The sequence below is a fragment of the Bombyx mori genome, chromosome 10 (assembly GCF_030269925.1).
Source record: "Bombyx mori chromosome 10, ASM3026992v2".
NCBI lineage: Eukaryota > Metazoa > Arthropoda > Insecta > Lepidoptera > Bombycidae > Bombyx > Bombyx mori.
The window spans coordinates 13,817,370-13,831,245 of NC_085116.1; the positions used below are offsets into that span (position 1 = coordinate 13,817,370).

Sequence of the window (13,876 nt, forward strand, 5' to 3'; positions counted from 1 at the left end):
GTGTTCAGTTATTTTTCGACTAAAAAAAAAAAAGAGTTGGTTCACAATTTCATTTTGGCAGGGTAGAAGAAAAAAAAAACTTGTGAATTGATTCAATATTTTTATTTTCATTGCTCCAAAATATACACAATGACAATTAATATTGTAAATCTGGATCGATTCACGTTAGCGTATTTTAAGGTGTGTTCTTAATATATTTCATAACAGTTAATACGAAGGCTATGAATTTATTTCATGATTGACACAAGTCCGGAGGCGGACGCTCGCGGTCTGCCTCTACTGAGGCTTGTCTTTTGTCAGGCGAACTAACTTACAAACTCTACGCGATCCAGTACTATTAGTAAATTCAGGGTTCCTACAATTTAAGTAAATGATATATTTACAAATAAAACTTTAAAAGGAACGCTTTGCAAACATTCAACAAAATTGAGATCGTCTTAACGTAAAGATGGTATAAAAATTTATAAATATATATTATATAAAAAAAAAGTTAGAACCAAATGTCGAAAACATTGTTTTTTTTTTTCTGCCGACAATACTTTCACTATTTACATTTAAAAATCATAAGAGAAAGGATCAAATAATTTTTCAGTTTTTTCGAAACAATAAATAACAATAGAATTTAGCCTAAAACACTCCTTCGAATAAACAAAACAGATAAAAATATTTGCATTCAACAAAGCCTAGTATAACAAATATAAATTAATAGTAAAAGAAATGTACAATTTATACAAAGGAGGATCACTTTAATTTAATTATCACTGCGATAGTGTTAACGTGCGAAAGAACGCACCGATTACATAATTATTGATGTCGCTATAATTAATTATATTGAACTTTCTAAAATAATAATCATCAATACAATTACATTTATTTACATTTTCACGAATCATTATTTTTGTTTATAATGAAAACAAATATTCTGTTATACAATTACATTATAAATAATTCTAGTTTTATTTATGACTTCTCTACACTATCGCCGTTAGCTTTCTGACTGTAACGGTAACTATAAGCATCGAAATATGTAAGTTACAATCATTTAATATTGTGCATAGAATACAAATCAGCTAATATAGTTGCGTAGGCAAGTAGGTGATGTACGAAATTAATTTCGCTTTATCCATTATTTTATAGCTCCAAGAGAACTTATTATAAATTTCTTAAAATTATATTTCTTACAACTAAGTGGTGTTATACAATACTAGCCCGGTCATTTTATACCGTATCAAGTATTTACCGGTTTCGGGCTCACATAAAGTTTTTTTTAATTATAATAATTACTAGTACCATTAAAGTGTTATGCTTTTTGCACCGATCACACGTTCCACTCGATTCACTGTTAGAATATTTCGTAACGAAATTATTTGTAAAAGAGTCAAGAGGAGCGCTTCCGAAGTCGAAACGCCAGTTAAATACCGTCTCGCAGTTACGGAAAACAATATTGATTTGCTGAACGTAATGTTGTTTACTCAGTTCGCATGTCGCACATACGGTGCAATAACGTCACTTATGCAAATTATGTAATTTTCAGGAGAAACGTTGGAAAATTCAACAGCTTATTATAGTTTTGCTATGCTATAGAAATGAAATGATAATATTTAAACTGCAACTCCATCAGTAAAATCAAAAATCGTCACACTAATAACTATTAAAAAAATATATTTTCTTAGTACAGTGTTCACAAAAATTGCATAGGTGCTATAGCATCGTATATGCGATGTGATGAACCAGTAATGTAAACGTTATGTCGTGAAATTTAATTTTTCGATTGCCGTATTTTATTTAATATTTTGTCTAGGCGCTGTCTCCTGTGTTCGATTTCGGGAACGTTCCCACAACGACCTGCCTCTGAGTGGAACTACGTTTGTGTCCATATTCGTCGTGTCGCCGTCTCGATGACCTCTACAATACGGCGATTGAATTTTCTTGATATGAGATGTCAAACGTTGTTATCATCCTAGTCCTCGCATTCCGATCACTGATTCGTTCCCTCCGCGCATGCAAAATCCTCAAAAATATCTCGGTTTTATTAATCATTCTTTGGCATTGTATAGTGAGCTACGTTCGTTCAGAAATTTCAACTAATTGTTGAATATCAAAATAATTTTAACTACGTGTCTTGTCTTTGTATTGCACCGATAAAGTACTCATTATATAAGATTTTCGTTTTGCACCGTCTATTACGATTTGATTAGACCTAGTTTTGAATATGTCGAATCGGAATATGAAACGTCGAAATTTCACGACTGAGTATTATGTTTATGCAGATATCGTAAAGATATTGTGACCTAATCTATTCAGTCAATTGAATCGAATCAAAATAATAGCCTCTCTCGAAATGAAGATTCCGCGACGTCGCATCGGTGGCGATGAACGGTTAGGTCGGGGCGGCGTGACGTCACACGTGCGACTCGAGCGGGTGCGGCGGCAGCAGCGTGAGGTCCGGCGACGAGGTGCGCGTGTGCCGCGCGCTCCAGCCGTCCTTGTCGAAGTCCTTGGTGCCGCCCACGGTGTGCCGCCGCTTGATGCCGCGCTCCGGCATGCCGTTCTTGCGTTTCAGCTTGGTCGAGCGCCAGGCGCCGCCCTCGCGCCTCTTCACCACGTTCCACTCGCCCTTCTCGAATTTGGTCAGCCGCTCGCCCTTGTTGAGCGACTCTGAGCGCTGAAGCCGTTCGCTGCGGCAGTTGAGGCTCTCGGAGCGCAGTACGCGGGCCTCGTTCTTTTCGGAGTCGCGATTCAGGGACCCGGAGCGTTTGAGTTTGACGCCGTCGGCGTCCTGGTTGTCGCGGCCGGGGTCGGGGCGGGCGTCCAGCGCGGCGCTGTTCCGCTTGGCGCAGTCGAGCGGCGGCCGCGGCGCGGAGTACGGCTTGTACGTTCGGTCCATGGACTTATCGTTGTCGGGCAGCGTGCCGCCGCTGGAGGCCTGCGACCGCGTGTCCACGTCCTTGTCGCGGTCGGCGGGCGCGGCGCAGTTCTCCTTCTCGGAGTCGTCGGGGTCGCGGTCGGCGGGGCGGGGCGCGGTGCGGCACGGCGCGGGCCACACGCGCGGCTCGGTGTCGTCGGACGAAGAGGAGGAGTGCCGGTGGTCGCGCGCGAGCCAGGCCGCCTTCAGTTCGTGCGCGGGAGTGCGAGACGCGGGGGAGGCGGGGGAGGGAGGCTGCGGTCCCTCCGACGAGGACTCGCCCTCGGGCTCGTCGTGTCCTTCGTCTGCGTACGGAATGCTGCCGTCATCCAGCGGCGATGAGTTGTTCAAAGTCCGCAGCTTCTGGTCGAACGTGCTGGTCAGAGATGTCACCAAGTCTCCGGTTCCTGTAACAGAGCGACGTTAAGTCGTTGGCCGGTGCACGACGCGGCTATACTACAGACATAAGCGTTCATGTTAGAGAGTTCGGCGCGATTACATTCAGATGAGGATGAGGGTGAGAGATGATCGTATGTACAGCGGGATGGTACGCACCGTGCTGTTGACGGTCGCTGGTTCAAAGCGTTAGTTTCGAATCGAATATTCGTTGTTCATATCTATTCGACATTTCGTGAATGTATATATTAAATGACCACACTCAGAAAATAAAATTGTTATGATGTAAAAAAATAAAACCACATGTAAACAAATAACAGAGTTGCGTGTTAGCCGATCGCGTACACGCACACATTTGCAACAACGCACGCACACATTCCTATACCTTTTAGTGTGGACAAAAGAAAGGGATTGCTGTGTCTACTCTCTGACGTCAGTACTGGACACCTATTGGAGCAAAGTAGACACTTTTATTCGACAAAATTATAACTATGACTAGTTTACCCGGCAGACTTCGTAGTGCCTCAATCGATAAATAAAAGACCTCAACTTTTGTATAAAATAAACTTAAAACAAACAAAAGGAATCCGTCCAACGGGGGACATATCAAAGGAAAAACAAAATTGTTATTTTTATTTCATTCCGAGCATTTTTATATTTATCTACCTTTTAAACTTCTGGACTTCCACAAATAATTCAAGACCAAAATTAGCCAAATCGGTCCAGCCGTTCTCGAGATTTAGCGAGACTAACGAACAGCAATTAATTTTTATATATAGAGATATAGATAATACGTTCGATAATTGGCAATAAGCACATCGTTTCGTACGTTTAATAGTAGTGAAAGAGAAAGCGATATGTGAAGTTAAATACGTACCGTCTATAGTTATGTTTGTGAGGGCGTGCGAATGTCGCGAGAGATCCTGGCGAGTGCGGCCCACCGTGCTCATCGCCTCCAACACAATTCTAAAAGACAAAACGAAGATGAAAATAAGCCAAAACTATGATATATCTAAAACTTTGTACCCCTTTTTACAGAAATTGCGCGGACAGAGGATAAAGAAATTGAGAAGGAGTTCAGGATGCTAAATTTTTTTTTAATTATGCATAAAAAATACATAAAATCAATACAAAAAAATACATTATTATAGAAGTAAAGTCTGACAATAGAACCATAATAATGCTCAAATAAGTTTCGCCTGATGTTTCCCAGTAGTCGAAATTCGATCATAATTAATTGAAATTACTTATAATTTCAATTAATTATGATCGAATTTCGACTACTGGGAAACATCAGGCGACCTCTTACTAAGGTTATACTACGTGTCATGGTCTGATGGTGCATCGTTACACACGAATGCACCGGAGGTTTTATCCTTTAGCCACGACGATTTTATGTGTATCCAATTTTACTAACTTGTTAACTCTATCTTGTTGTCCCGTGCAGTTGTGCGGCAAACCGTCGTAGTCGGCGAGCGAGGTGGTGAGGTGGGGCGGCGGGGAGGCGAGGGGCGAGGGCGGGGGGGAGCCGCCGGGGGACACCTCGCTCCTCTTGTCCGGCTCGGGCCACTTCTTCTCGGGCTTCGTGCGCGGCTTGCGCTGAATCTTGCGATTGGCGGCCGAAATTATCGACGACACTATGTCTCGTGTAGATACATCTTTACCTGCAAACAGCAGGTTGATTCATTTATTAAAACAAAACGCTATGTCTTCCAAATTTAAATGTAAACATTTTATGGATTCATTTAGAAATGATAAAGAGTTCAAAAGCTATTAATTATGGAGTGGACATACTAACAACTTAAAGGTGTACTTAAAGAAATTTTTTGGTTAATAACCAACGTTAAGGTGCGGGCGTGCGACAGAGATAGGGAGACGTATCAATATTTTTTATTTATCATCATAATATAATTTATCATCAGTCAGTCAGTCATCAGCAAAGCAATAACATCAGTGTAATCTTAAGAATAGGCCTGTGCTTTCAATAACGAGTTTAGCGAGTAGACTGGGCTCGATAGAGCTTGATTATAATCAAATATTTAATTTTAGCGTAGAGGAACAATAGTTATACTTCGCTCGTATATTTTGACACGGTTTTCGTGTTAAGCCATTGTCAGTAATAATGTGAATGGAATAAACACCTCAAGTTTAAAATATTTGGGAGTACAGTTTTCTAAGATTTGTTTCAAGAAATTAAATTATATAGTCTCGAATATTTGTGAAAGATATTGGAAATGTATATATGTACCTTCAATTTTCTTAACATTATGTATGAGTAAATCTCTGGAGGGTGCGGGCGCGGGGGACAGCTCGTCGGCGGAGGGGGGCGGCTCCATTGGGGGGTCGCCTTCCTCTTCTTCGAAATACCAGTCGTACTGAAAGTATAACATCTTTATTTAAAATCGGTTCCGGTCACCGTCCTTGTCGAACCCGTCGCTTGCGACGAAGGGCTCGACGAGCGAATTAACGCATAGACACAGCCCACTGAGTTTCTCGCTAGTTCTTCTCAGTAGGTCGCGTTACCGATCCGGTGGTCGATTCTGCGAAGCACTGCTCTTGCTAGGGCCAGTGTTAGCATCACTCTGGCTTGAACCCCGTGAGCTCACCTACTAGACTTAGAGTTACTACTTAGAGTTACCGAAACTGATATTGATCTGTTTATTTAATCACTTACATGTGTTAAGAAGGACTCTATGATGCGACATTGACTGGACATGTCGTTGACCATGGCGAGCATATCGTCACTGGCGGCGCGCACCAGCGTCGGGCCGAACATGATGGCCAAGTTTCGCGCGTCCATCAGGTTGACCTCCGAATGCGCTACCACTTTACGCAAATGCTGGATCAGGTACTTGAGCGTTTCGTAGTGAGCTTCGGGCAGCGCGTGCACGAGCCGCTTCAGTTCCCGGGCTCGGTCCGGCGACTGGTCGGCGGCTGAAACGCGCGGACCGGTTTAAAACAAATCGTACTAAATCTGTTTACGGAGACGTGTTTCATAGAAGCCATAAAGTTATTTGATAACCGATGTCGTTTCTATTTGGCAATGGCTACGACGAATAAACGAAACCCGATAGCCTTTTTTAATACACTTTTATTAGCTTCAGACGTATGTATGTGTGTAACGGAATCTTTGAACATGATTTTGACCCCCTTCAAAATGTCGGATTAACTCGGAATTTGGTATACTCATTAAGGATCGAAGAAAATTCAATATTAAAAAAATATATTAAAATAAATAATTGAAAAAATTGAAATTCAACAAAAAAATGAAAAATAAATAATAGTTAAAAAATCTAACAAAATACGCTTTTATACTCGTAGAAAATCCAAGTATTTTTTTTTTTTAGAAAATCCAACTAAAAAGTAGAAAATAAATTTTAATAATTTTCAATTAAAAATAGTGTAAGAAAAAGTGATTTTATTGTAAAAAAGCGTGGGGTGCTTTTCAGGATATTATCAAAATAACCCTACTACTCATATCTGTTCATGAAATATTTATAACTACTGATACCATGCATTAAAAAGAAAAAAGAAAAAAATATATTATAAAGGTCTATGTGGCGTGCAACCTCTTTGACAGGACATACGACTTACAATAACTAGACATATTATACTAAGACGGGGACTTGACAGTGTGAGTTTTCTAGACTGGACAACACGAAGACGATCGTTCGACTGAACAAGGACTTTTTAGCGAGGAGTGAAGTTGTGTGATTTGTTTTATTTTGTCTATTTCCTGTTTCTTTAGGTTTAAATGTGTAATAACGGTCGTTTATTAACTGTTTAGTATTTGTGAAAGTGCACAAATGTGGGAAAATAAAACAAATGGTATGGTATGACACCTTTGCCTTTCCAGTTGGAAAAATAAAACTACTACTACTTCATTAAACAAGACGACAGGAAAAAGAGGAAAAAGGAAAAAAGACAAAGTATTACGGCTTAATACTTAAATAGATGACAAACGAACGAATCGATCGTTCAAGTGGTCCTTTGACCGTTTGTTACAAGTAAGGGAGTTCATATAGAGTCCCTTCTTTATTTCGCCGTAAAGTCGTGTTTTATGTAATTAACACTACAGTTGGAACAATATAAATTTTAATGTTGTAGTGGCATAAACAATTCTAAGTAATTATATTATATTAGTTATTTAACACATTATAAATTATTTTTACGTTTTAAATATTTGGCGGTAAAAAGGTCCCGTGTCACAGACTATATTCTTTTTCCCACCTCTCGTGCGTTCCGGCTTACGCATCATATAAAGGTGCGTTTTTAAACGCCACACAAGGTTCCGCTGGTGTGCCAAATCATCGAGTAGTGACTCACCGATGAAGGCAGGGTATAGGTGTGCAGTGAGCAGCGGGTCGGGTAGTCGTCGCAGGTAAGCCTTGAGCAGACTGGAGGCGACGTGCACGTCCGCCCAGCGCGGGTCCCCGGCGGCGGGCGGCGCGCCACGCTCCAGAGCGCCCGCCAGCGCCGCCACGCCCGCAGCGTTGCCCGGCACGCGGTACACTCCCACCGTGCGCAGACCGTATGCCTGTACGGAAGCCCAGATAATCTTACATCACTGTGTAGAGCAGAAGCATATCGACGCTTGAAAGGCAAACGTGATTAAGCGACAATAACTGCTTTGTACATAAATAATAGGCAATAACCATAATCGATGCGCAAAAAAAATATATTTCTAGGTCTATTAAAATCATTTCAATCCTACAGGTAGATTCGTTAAAATAAAAAAAAAATCAGGTATTACAACTTGAGATATGAGTTCTAAGGTCTCAGTATAGTTACAACGGCTACCTCACCCTTTAAACCGAAACGCATTACTGCTTCAAGGTAGAAACAATCAGGGTGGTGGTTAGGGTCACCCGTACTTTATAAAATATTGTGCGATATTTCAGGTAATTGTACTCTTTTTGTGTACTTTATGTGAACAATAAAGTACACAAAAATACTTTATTTGGCATGATTTGGGATTGATGATGATTTGATTGTCTTTAGGATTTTGAAAAATTTAGTCATAATATGTATTTTTTCGTTAAGCGAAATACCTCGATTGCTCAATCGATGTTGCCACTCGTCAAAGCCTCATTCCCTAAGCATTTGTATTTTTAACAAATATTTTTACGCAACTTAACCTCAAATTTCAACAATGTCACTATCATTAATTGTCACAATTTCTTGTTTAATTTTACTAAAAGAATATGTGTTTATAAACATAACAATAAACATAAAAAAATAATTGTATTTCATTTTGATACTATGTACTTTTTTCCCTTTTAACCAATTATCTGCAAAAAAAGGTGGCAACCCCAGTGGTGGTACCTATAGATTTATTCTCGAAGCGTTTTAATTTGATCGCGTGACTGACCTCGACAGCTTGTGCCGGTAAGGTTATAGCGCGCGGCACCAGCGGGTGCTCCGGGTCCGAGGGGCAGCGCTCCAGCGGCGCCCCGAGCCAGCCCGTCACGTTCACGGGGGGGCTGCTCGTCGTGTTGCCGCCGTGCATGCGACGCAGCTGCTTCGCCACCCGACCCTTCCACGTTTTGTTCTTCGGCGAAGACGGCAAGGTAGGAGTTGGTGGGCCTGCGTTTCAGAAATCGGTCCTGATTATTTTCCGTTGCTGTATTGTCAAAAATCATCATGCCTTGAATTAGTCTGTCTTGAATCGAAAAACAATTTAGTATTGTATAGAATAGTAGCGACCCGCCCTCGCTTCGCTTCGGAAACTGTAATTTATTATTGATTTCTGCACTATTTAATGGATGTTATTATACATATAAACCTTCCTCTTCAATCACTATCTATTAAAAAAAACCGCATCAAAATCCGTTACGTAGTCTTAAAAATTTAAGCATACATAGGGACAGATATAGGGACAGATAAAGGGACTTTATTTTATATTATGTAGTGATTATGTATAGTATATGACGACGCTTGTAGCTGAAAGTATTGTACTTTTTGACGAAGCATTTTGCTGATAACTCTCTTTCTATAATCTGATGAAGCGTGTTGCGGATAATAATATGCACTTTTAGGTTATTAAACTACCTTGCATTTTGATTTAGTAAAAAATAAATAGTATTTTGTTTTAGTGTTAAGTCAAACAGAAGTTAAATACTTCACTGTTGAAGCAGTGAGCTCATCTACTTAATACAAAGAATACACGTTTGTTCCCTTGATAATTGGATTTAAATAATTGGACAGAATTGGACATATTCTATTCTATTCTGGATGTTCACTCTTGGAAATGCTGGACATAGGCATAATTCACATATTACATAAATATCCACATTCACATTCAACTTGAATATTAAAACGTGTACAATATTAAAATAAATAAATAAACATTGTAACGGACATACCAGTAGGTGACCTATTCCTGCCGATTTTCTTGCTTCTTTGCGGTGGTAATGGCGAGTGGGAGTCGGCAGGGGCTACCGTTGAAGCAGGTGCTGGAGTGGTGGTCTGGGCAGGCGTGGTCTCCGCTGGAGGGGGCTCCGCAGAGTGTCTGCGCAACGCGGCCAGCCATCGTTGAGCGTCAGCCGCACCTTCCGCCTTGACCATTGAATTCGAAATATATTACTCGAACGAAAATCTCAGGCAATTCAATATAATTTGTTATCTCGTCTTTCCACATTAAAAGTGTACAATTTTCAAAAATATTCGAAATTGAGTTTTTCTCATAAAGACGGTCAAAAGAACGTAGTTTAGTTTTAGTTTTTTTTTTAGTTTACCTATGTTTTGACTACTATTAACAAAATTAATACATAATTTTATCGTACCTTAAAAGACAGATAATGTAACTGGTAAAAAATAAAAAATAAATGTTGCAAACATGATTAATATTAAAAATATCATATGCCTTTAAAACACTCTGCTATAAAATTTAGTAAGTTTTGAGATTATACAGTTTTAATGCGAGAAGACGATCCGTTTTTGATCGCGTAATAGATCCATTTCTTTTACCCTCTTTTTTAATTGATTCTCATTTTGTGAAGACAATTACCAATGCGTGACATTTATCATGTTCTATCAAACTAAGTTCATAATTTTCATTGCACATCTATGTTTACAGACCGATGACCGAAATGGGCAGTTTAAGAGGTCTATTGTCCATGTTTCTTTTCCCTAAAAAAGACATTTACAGAAAGTCCATTGTTTATTACAATTTCGTTGATAAAGTTTTAAAACAAAAGCGATCCGGTCACCGTCCTCGTCGAACCCGTCGCATGCGACGAAGGGCTCGACGAGGACGGTGACCGGATCGCTTTTTAGTGAATTAACCCATAGACACAGCCCATTGAGGTTTCTCGCCGGATCTTCTCAGTGGGTCGCGTTTCCGATCCGGTGGTAGATTCTGCGAAGCACTGCTCTTGCTAGGGCCAGTGTTCGCAACACTCCCGGTTTGAGCTACGTGAGCTCACCTACACGACAAGGAGAAGTTGAAATAGCCTCTCATGGCTATCAGCATACGTAGGGAAAAAAATGAAAAAATAGCGATCTTTGTACCTGTAACAGTAGCTCGGCGCCCGCTGCCGTAGTGACTCTGACGACATGTTTACGCTTCGTGTAGTCGTCGGCGAGTGCTGCCAAAGAGTAGCGTACATCTAGAGCGTCGCGTGACTGCTGAGAGTCCGCGCTGGCAGCCGTCACAGCACCGGGACTCTGCGACAAATAAACGTATCTAATTAGGGATTACTTTAAATAGCCTAAAGTGACGGCTTGCAGTCAAAGATTCAAGCGCCACGGTTGGCCATACGATTTACGATCTGGCAAGTTGGCAACAATGATTTAAGACGTTTCGTGTTTAGAACACGAATCTAATGCGACTTTCAAACGCGACCCCGTGCACGAGAAGCATCCGGGGCGCACGCGTATTCTCAGTTAGCCGACCCGTTTACTTTCCTGAAGATTCAAATTTCAAATTTCACACAAAGGATGAGCAACACGCGGCCCAAGCTTTTCTAAGATTGAATTTATTTTATCGACTTTCTCCCATCGATTCGGTTTTCTGTTCTTTTCTTGTTTGTTTTTAATAAAGAAATAAAGCTTCGTAAATTATTAGTAAGATATAATCTATATGCGGCCCGCCAAAAAAAATTAAAATTTATTTTGACCCCTTTATTAAAAAGGTTGCTAAACCTGATCTACAACATCAAAAATGTTAGAATGGCTAATTATGAAATGATTAGAACACTCTTCGTGAAGCTAATAACAGAGTTATTTGGAACTATACTAAAGAAGTGCGGTGCCTAATGCGAGCAGTTGTAAAAATAATTCGACATACATAAATACGTAATACGTAGAGTGCAATTTAGCGATGTTTACGTTTGTCTATCATTGTAACCGGCAATTGGTTTGGGAGTCTCACCTAATTGAATGATAATAACAACATGTATTTCTAATTTTACGGATCACTGGGATTGATCGTTCCACGTGATTTGTGAGCAGTTGAGCGATAATGACTTCATCGCGTTGTCCGAAACATGTCCGAGATAAGGCCAGAGTCGGTCGTTAGCTACGTAGCATACCTAAACGACTCGCAGCTTTCGCCCCCCTAATTATAGGTATTACGAAAAGAATAACCATGATTCAGACAAGTGCACGAACTCGCTCGTGTTTAGCAACTACATAGCGTTCGAAAGCGGTATTAATCAAATGAATTACTGCTTATGGCTATTCGCTTTCCATTCTCGATGGTTTCAGAATATTCCTCACGCTCAATTGTGTTTTGAGAAGCAAGTGACAACACATCAATCGTGCACAAGAAAACACTCGTAAACGTCTATCGTCGCCGTCAAATTAAAAATAATATCCGTAACTATTTTAGTTTCACTTTCGGTAGGTACCTATCCGTGTTCATTGTATCAGTACGTGTCAAAGACTTAAATTTAGACGGCGCTTTACGAATCAATTGTTTTTTAAAAATAACGCTAACGTGCATTTAGGCAACGGGGTCATAGCCAGCAAAATGTTACAAACAGTGCACGTTACGTGTTGAAGATAGATAAAATATGAATATTCAAAGAAAAACGAATCAAGATGGATGATCCCTAATTTATTGCGTGTAACTGTAACAGATCGCTTGTTACGCGGGCATACGTCAGGCCCACATGTTCGGCCCACATTCCCTGAAGTGGAGCAACTTTAAATGTCAGTGGATTTAAAAACAACAAAAAAAAACGAATTCTAAAGAAATTTGATTTGTGTCACTCTGTACCACGTCAGCGCGGATATGGATCAGTCTACAATGGGCTTCATTAAGTAGTTCTTGCCTTGTTAACTTAAAGGCGATTCGTCATCCGACCCGATTTTGGCTTACATATTTTATGTATCCCCATACCACAAACAACAAAGACTAAAGTGAATTTGCGAACAAAACACGTTAAATTGTTAACAGACGAATTTATGTCACACCAATACAAATGTCCAATCTTTCAGCCGAAGCCGTATTCTGAATTTTGCGTAACCGAAATCTCTGCCAATTATTCTTTGACTAAAGCGTCTATGTCGAGCTTCGTTATCCAGAATATTCCTTAACGTATGTATTGATTCAACAAATAAATTGCGATCTATAAATATAAGCAAAGCCACCTGGTCTCGCGTTCTGTCACGTAGGAAAGCTCTCGTCGTATGGCATCTTCCGCTATCTAGACACATCCTCCCATTGCCAGGGGCATTTGTATTGAGAATTCTATAGGAAATTATCAGGCTACATCCGCTCAGATTCTAATTATCGAGAGAGTAACTTGTTTGCCGTTCAAGTATCGAGTATGAATGAAAGCGGCGAAGGCTAAGGATGGAGCAGAAATGATTTTGTTCAAAAATAGCGTGTTAAGTTTTTCTTCTCATCCTACATAAATGTAGACTGACCGAATCTTAGAAAGTACAATTAAATTGAAAATTGAATTATATACGCTGATTCCATACGAATTATCGACTGAAACCAGTTTCTTTTGAATTTCGTGTTAACGTGGCACTCTTAAATGCTGAAAATATTGGTCTCGTGTGAATTCTGCATCCGCGCTAATCTAGTGTGAAATAAGAATATTTAGAAGCTTCAAAAAGTACAACGACATCAAAACGGATCGACGACTCGACCTAGATGGGTACGCGTTTCCGCAAATGCAATTGACAATACGATGCCAATTTCGGAGAGCATTTCGTCTATTATAGCTTAAGTTTAACACGTCCAGCTAAAGAGGAGCTATGGTTTATTATAAAATTTTAAACAAGACAGGTCTACGATGCTGGATTTCTCTTGTCAAAAGTGGTACAGTGATGTAATATATACAGCGCGGGAAACATGTTAACTAACAATTAGCAGGGCTCTGTGATGAGGATGCTCCTGAGGTTAGCTGGAAATGCGTTAATTAACTAATTGAAGTCAAAGAAAGTCTGTCGGATGTCTGAGCGTCGGCATTTCGAAAAAAGTCTTAGAAAATAAAATTAAAGATATTTCTGTTCGTGTTATGTGGCAAGAGTTAAAGTGTAGGTTCTGATGTTGTAAATATTTGTAATAAAAAATATGATAGTGTTTACATGTTTTTTTTTTCGTTTAGAATTTTACTT

The 13,876-nt window shown here is 40.0% G+C and overlaps 1 protein-coding gene across 13 annotated transcripts in view; it reads right to left on the reverse strand.

Moving 5' to 3' along the window:
* Nucleotides 1–87: 87 nt before the first annotated feature.
* Nucleotides 88–13,876, reverse strand: part of LOC101741553 (rho GTPase-activating protein 21) — a 453,498-nt gene continuing 439,709 nt past the window's right edge. For 12 of the 13 annotated variants that reach the window (XM_062670701.1, XM_038013526.2, XM_038013525.2 and 9 more), the window contains 9 exons: nucleotides 10,814–10,969; nucleotides 9,667–9,859; nucleotides 8,673–8,887; nucleotides 7,628–7,838; nucleotides 5,976–6,235; nucleotides 5,550–5,676; nucleotides 4,719–4,965; nucleotides 4,179–4,267; nucleotides 88–3,312 (listed from right to left, as the gene is read on the reverse strand). In XM_062670701.1, the coding sequence (XP_062526685.1) occupies nucleotides 2,402–3,312; nucleotides 4,179–4,267; nucleotides 4,719–4,965; nucleotides 5,550–5,676; nucleotides 5,976–6,235; nucleotides 7,628–7,838; nucleotides 8,673–8,887; nucleotides 9,667–9,859; nucleotides 10,814–10,969 (2,409 nt within the window). In that variant the 3' untranslated portion in view covers nucleotides 88–2,401. Of the gene's footprint in view, nucleotides 3,313–3,686; nucleotides 3,749–4,178; nucleotides 4,268–4,718; nucleotides 4,966–5,549; nucleotides 5,677–5,975; nucleotides 6,236–7,627; nucleotides 7,839–8,672; nucleotides 8,888–9,666; nucleotides 9,860–10,813; nucleotides 10,970–13,876 lie in introns of all 13 variants that reach the window. The other variant, XM_038013530.2, reaches the window with a different exon arrangement.